Source organism: Carassius gibelio, chromosome A20, assembly GCF_023724105.1.
Source record: "Carassius gibelio isolate Cgi1373 ecotype wild population from Czech Republic chromosome A20, carGib1.2-hapl.c, whole genome shotgun sequence".
Classification (NCBI taxonomy): Eukaryota; Metazoa; Chordata; class Actinopteri; order Cypriniformes; family Cyprinidae; genus Carassius; species Carassius gibelio.
The window spans coordinates 13,113,099-13,119,680 of record NC_068390.1 but is presented as its reverse complement, the minus strand read 5'-3'; the positions used below and the strand labels follow the sequence as shown (position 1 = coordinate 13,119,680).

Sequence of the window (6,582 nt, the reverse complement as noted above, 5' to 3'; positions counted from 1 at the left end):
CGCTTCAGAGAGCAGGAAGGATTACAGCTTTCATTATGGAAGTTTGAGGATTACACACTGCCTGCCACAGCAGCTTAATCATATCCTGCTGGTTATTTAGTAACTTGCTTCTGAGCAGTGTTGTGACTGAAAGATGACACATAAATCTAGACAAGGAAGTTTCAACACAAACTCTTTTATTTGAGAATATTTAAGGCATTAATGAAACCACTGCATAATAACAAGAAAACACTCAAGCGTCACACACCTACAAGAGTTTTTGGCAACCTGAAGGTTTAACTGCATATTAGGGTTTCTGGTTTCTGTCGTCCTTCATTATTAGCTAACAATGCCATGGGTGGCAAGTACATGCCAAACATCCCTCGGAGATAAATAATAAAAACACGTACAAAAATAAAAGCTCTATGTTCAGCATGACACGAATACCCACTATGCACCATTCTGCTTCATGTAAACTCGGACAAATAGCGTTTTTCACAGTCAAGATGATACACACATTAAAAGGCAACACAACCCCCCAAAATTATTGAGAGCAAAAACAAGACGATCAGAGATCACAACATAATACTCATTTGTGAAGACATTTTCATCAGGAGGCTCGAGAAGATCTCTGACAGACAAATGAACAATCACATAAAACCTCAAAAAAAGCCAACCAAGGTCAAAGTACATGCAATGTAACTCCAGGCTTAAAGAAGTACTTCCTATGGCAGTAGTGTCTGTTTGGCACTGATAAATGAACCACAGTCAGGCTCAGAATACTCTTAGAGAGCTTTAGGTAATACAAACTGCCTTGTTCAAAGGCATTAATCAGGAGTGTCCCAACCTGCTCCAGGAGGACCAACTTCCTGCAGAGTTTAGTGCCAACCATCGCTCACAAACCTGGCAGGAAGTTTCAAGTAATCCTAAAGACCTTGATTAGCCGTTTCAGGTGTGTTTATTTAGAGTCTGCGGGAAGGTTGGACCTCCAGGAGCAGAAGTGGACAAACCGTGCATTAGGACATTCAGATTACTGTCTTTTAATTTGTGCATGACTTCATGTAGCAGCTTGTGGATAATTCCAAGAAATGTCTTAAATAATGACTCTGGGCACAAAGAAAAAAAGAAGGAACAACCGACAAAACGTATGCTGTAAAAGTAAAATCTCATTTGCAAGACGGTCGCCCGTATAAGAGGCTACACCTCTTCCTCGTCCACTTCCTCGTTTCCAGGCATCTGCACTTTAACCCAGCCATCTGTAGTCAGGCTGTGCTTCTTCTGATGTCGTTTGTAGTTGTCCCAGTGGCCAGTGGTGTAGCCACACTCTTGGCACTTATGGGGCTTCTCGCCTGTGTGGCGCAACATATGCCGCTTTAGGTTCATACTCTGGTTGCAGCTGTAGTTGCAGATTGCGCACTGAAAGGGTTTGGCGCCTGAATGCACCCGCTGGTGCCTCTTGAGATTAGCCAGGTTGCCGCAGGCATAGTCACACAAGTGGCACTTGTAGGGCTTCTCGCCGGTGTGTACTCGATGGTGCCGCTTGAGGTTGTCGAAGTGGGCAGAGGCGTAGTCGCACTGCGGGCACTTGTATGGCTTCTCTCCACTGTGCGTCTTCATGTGGCGGGCCAGGTGGTTCGGGTAGTGGGTGATGAAAGGGCAGGCAGCACAGGTGTAGACTTTGTCCCCTCGTTCAGCGGGGCATCCGGGTGTGTCCTTAGTTAACATTTCCAGGGTGCACTTAGCACATATCTGGGCCGAGGATCCATCCTCGTCATCCAGGGCCATGCCGCACAGCCGACAAGTGAAGGGGAAGAACATGGGGGGCAGGGGAGCAGCCTGTCCTGACTGCAACACCCCTGCCGACGACTGCTGTGGAAGCCTCAGGCCATCAAGTGTGTGCAAGTAGTTCCCATCCCTTCCCACGTGGGGTCGCGAGGCAGACTGCACAGCACCTGCAACTGAACTCTTTGTAAAACTCTCCTTTCAGTATTCTTTCAGGACACAAAGCAGAAGCTTACTTACCTTCGGTGGGGGCAGGAGCTGCTTCCTTTTCCTGCTGACTCAGGGTAGTGTGGTTTAAACCATTGCCACTTACTGGCTGAGGGGCACTCTGACCCGGGCTTACAGCTGCATGCATGCGCTGGTGCCTCTTCAGGTTCCCTAAGGAACTGCATGCAAACGTGCAGTTGTTGCACTTATAGGGCTTTTCCCCGGTGTGTATGCGCAAGTGCCTTTGCAGGTTCACTAGTTGTGCTGATGCGTAGGAGCACAGCGGACACCCGTATGGCTTTTCGCCATTGTGCGTCTTCATATGCCTCTTAACATGATTGGTGTAGCGTGACGTGAAACCACAGAGCGTGCATGAGTGGAGCTTCAGGGAACCATCCTCCGCACCAGCGCCCTCATTCCCTCCCCCTCTAGACTCGACTTGTAAGCCTAAGTCCGAGCAGAGTTTCCTGTCTGCAACGCCATTCACATTCCCTTTGCAACAGCGCATGCAGAAGGGCCCCACCAAGTCCACGCCGGATCCCAGGGGGTCTTCCAGGAGCTGACCACACCCTCTGCAAGAGAGGTAAGAGGGAAAGGCCGACTCAGAAACCCTCTCTTCACGCTCGCTTTCGGTCGCACGCAGGTCTTCAGCGTCACTCTCCATACTGAGGCGGCTGAAGGGAGAGCTCTCCTCGTCTCCCAGGGGGAAGCCAGGCAAACTGATGTCAGCTGTACAGGACCACAGCAAGACACTGCATTACATTATGCAGCTGTATAGATAGATTTTCTGCAATCTGAGCTAGTGTGCAAGCATTCAATTAAAACAGAAATTTCAACAATTTAGTGCTAATAACAGGACATTCTTTCAGCATCTGTAATATGTGAAGCTGATGAAGCAAGATTGCGTGCATCTATAATTTTCAAAAAACACTACAAATTTAGCACAAAATATCATCAGCTGAAAAATATTTGGCATTTATACTTACCCACTAAGCCAGCTGACAAACGTTAAGTAAATTCTGATAGTAACAAATAAAAGGTGGTACCCCAACAAAACTAAATTCTAGTGTTTCTGCTCATTGTCTTTCCATGAAACGTAGTTTTCCTTCTGCAAGCTGCTGATGTACATGCACTGTGTAGAAATGTGTGAGTCTGAAGTCTGAACGGGCGTTTATAGTGCCCATTTCGGAAACCCCAGGTGGGTGATTACCCAGCCTAATGATAATGATGATGATGATGACTATAATGGTCCTGCTGCTGATGATCACAACTAAATGCCTTATTATAATGTGTCCTTGATGGTGATGACTGTCTTGATGACCTTTATATAATAGTTGTAACATACTGTATTTTTTTCCTGATTTGACATTTTGAAATAGTATGTTCTGTCAGAAGGCCAAAACCATTGAAATTTTCCAGAACGTTAGGCTCACTTCTTTCAACTGTACAATGAAGACCACACTGCTTGCTGACAGCACTTATGTTACAAGTCAGTCTTCACACTTAATGTCCCATATTAAGCACATATGGCCCCTTACGAATGCCAACAATACAGCAAACTAAAGCATATGTATAAAATCATCAAGATTAGCAGTAGCAATCATAAAAGTTTCAGTGAGCACCCTAATTTATTTCGAAAACTCATTTTATAAAAATATATAGTCACAAGACCTATGTAAAAATATGGAAATTGTTTTCACTTAGAAACAAATTTTAATGAAATATGTAAAATTCCTCAAGATTTCTGGATTTTTCCATGAGAGTCTAAACCCTTTTAATATTCCCTACCAAAGTTAGGCTTAGAAACTCACGTAACTCACCTGAGAACTTTTCCAGGCCTATGATCTTGTTGTCATTGTCAGGATCTGAAAACTCGATTTCTTGTCCCAGGAGGAAGTCGCTCTCAAAGGTAAGGCTTGCTGAACGTACAGTTCCTAAACCATCTTCAAAATCCACTGAAAGCAAAGAGTCCAAAGTCAAATACAGCTGCAATGGCATTGGAAAACATCTTTATAGATATAGATGAAATACATATAAAAAAGGATGTAAAAATGTGTACTAAACCCATGTGAAACCCCTACAGTGGCTGTAAGCTTTTAAGTCATGATTATACAAATATAAGATTTACAGTAAACTGCACACCATGTTGTGGGATTATATTCATTTGAAATAACTCTTGGGTTAATGACTAATTAAAATAAATATAACTCTCAAAAAACACAAAACAATCATAGAATTGCGCCCTTTGGAATTTTTTTTAATAATAATAACAATTCTAATTATTTTATAAGTCATTTACACCAAGCCACAATTTATGTATTGTGAAGGGAAAAAAAAACATGAAATTAATAACTTAATGGTTCCTGTTAATATATTCACACGATATTTTTCATAATATGACAAAATTAAAAATGGACTGGAAATACAATAATTTATAATTTATGCTGACATAAAATAACCCAATTTGTGTTGATTTCTTCTTCTTCACACATCTCATATTTCATCCATTTCAACTATTGTATGGCAAAATTGCTAGTCACGGTAGAAATTACACCACAACTTTGAGTTTTAATTATCATTACTTGGATGAAAAAAAAAAACAGCTTTATACATGTCTGAAAAAAAACTGTAAAAATAAACAAAGGCAAATAGTTTTTTTTTTTTCAAGACAGTTTTAATGTGATTTCATAAAACAAAAGAGGAAGGATAAGTTAAAGAAACAGCCCATCTAGCAGCATTTACTTGGCAGTAACAGGCTCTGGCTTTACTGTAATTTTACTGCCATCTGCTGGGCGAAACTAAAAAAAAATAAATCACAACTTTTTAATAAAGAAGAAACAAGAACACAACCAATACTTTTGAAGCAGGCTATGTTTACAGCAAGTATTTGTATTCATTCAGTTACCATAACAGTGATTTACCACATTCGTCTGAAAATCTTAAAACTTGCTTAATATTAATATGAATTACAGGCAAAATTCAGCATTTCTTCCTAATCTGACACAAACATATAATTAACTCCTACTTTTGTTAGACACATTACAACTTTTTAAATAAAGGACAGTGGATACACACAGCATATAAAATCATCAGAAGAATCTACCAGTCAGCTTGTCTGACACCTGAAATCACAATTCAAAATCAAGTCAAAACACAGTGCAGTGCAATTGTTATGTTTCTGTCAATACAAATAGATTTCTCATATTATATTATATATAATATATAAACTAAATATAATCATATAACCAACAAGTCGTAACCAAGTGTAATAGGTTCCAAGAGCACATAAATAAAAGAGCACATAAAAAACAAGACACATGACCAATTTCCATACTTTTTCTCTGAATTAGTAAACACCAACAAATACTAAACATGTGAGAGGAGTGAACGAATACCAAGATTAAATGAGAAAGCAGCTTACACTTGACTGGTTGTGGATTCTGTTGTTTTCTTCTTGGCATCTTCCAGTCAGCCTTTTTATTTGCAACCTCCTCTGGGTTCCCTCGAAACCAATCAACTCATTCTCCAAAGGTACATATCCTTTAAAAGCATTGAAATAACACACGTTACTGATATACACGTCAGAACAACTCATTTAACAAATGCATTGCGCGTCTAGGAGCTAACATGCTAATCTTACAGTGACACATAAGATAAATAAGACTTGCGTCATTTACAGTAAATAAGATATATATTAATCTCGCAGTGCAACAGAATGCACGTCTGTGTTCATGTACGTTAGTAGGCTACACGTACTGAAGTGCACGAGCGCCCAGCTTGTGTGTTTCTTCAGTCGATATGCAACACACAGATCTAAACACTCCACTCCAGCTCTGTTGTCAAGCTCAGCAGATGTCATAAATATACCTGTTCTTTCTAGCTGACACGTTAAATACCGGTTCCCGTCGAGGCAAACAGCGGCGTCTGACGGGGCGCTACTGCTCACAGTCCGCCATACTGCAACACATCGACCACAAAGAAAGGCAATTAATGCTCTTTTTTCATAACTTAATTGATTTCCAAATTGCCATTGTATACATTTTCTTCCGCTACGTTGCGTATATCCGTTTCCTCGCCTACGCATTTCCGGGGACGTTGCTGCTCTGTTTATACATTTCTCTTTTTATGGATTGTTGTTCGATATTAAAGCTAAAATAAAGGAAAATCTGCATTTAGATTTAGGGAGGTTAAATTAATTTTGTACCGCATTTGATTCATGTTTTTTGTGGGCGCAATAACTATGAATAAATCTCGCTTATGACAACAATATTATATTATATTATATTATATTATATTATATTATATTATATTATATTATATTATATTATACATTTTGTAATATTTTCTTACTATAAGATTAGAACAATACGAACTACACAGCCGTCGTCCAAATTATCATTAGTAAATAATAATGTTAATTATACGTATAGGCTATTGTAATGTTATGTAAAAAAAATATAGTAGCCATTATATTAAATAGTTTGCTATTATTGGTGCTCAAGTCTCAGAATGACATGACAATTATATTTATTTGCAAATTAATACTTTGCTAAATTACTACACAGATATAACATGCTTTTACTACAATTGCACTATATATATATATGAGAGATA

At 39.7% G+C, this 6,582-nt stretch overlaps 1 protein-coding gene across 3 annotated transcripts; it reads right to left on the bottom strand.

Moving 5' to 3' along the window:
- Positions 1 to 155: 155 nt before the first annotated feature.
- LOC127938009 (zinc finger protein 513) lies at positions 156 to 6,053 on the bottom strand. 3 transcript variants are annotated; one of them, XM_052534372.1, is made up of 5 exons: positions 5,725 to 6,053; positions 5,390 to 5,508; positions 3,789 to 3,923; positions 2,002 to 2,697; positions 156 to 1,937 (listed from the first exon to the last, which is right to left on the bottom strand). In XM_052534372.1, exons 2-5 carry the CDS (start codon positions 5,427 to 5,429, stop codon positions 1,177 to 1,179), a joined length of 1,632 nt encoding a protein of 543 aa, XP_052390332.1. In that variant the 5' UTR covers positions 5,430 to 5,508; positions 5,725 to 6,053; the 3' UTR covers positions 156 to 1,176. The 3 variants fall into 3 exon arrangements, with proteins under 3 accessions (XP_052390332.1, XP_052390331.1, XP_052390333.1); XM_052534371.1 differs by having other exon boundaries at positions 5,836 to 6,053; XM_052534373.1 differs by having other exon boundaries at positions 156 to 1,931; positions 5,836 to 6,052.
- Between the last annotated feature and the right edge of the window lie 529 nt (positions 6,054 to 6,582).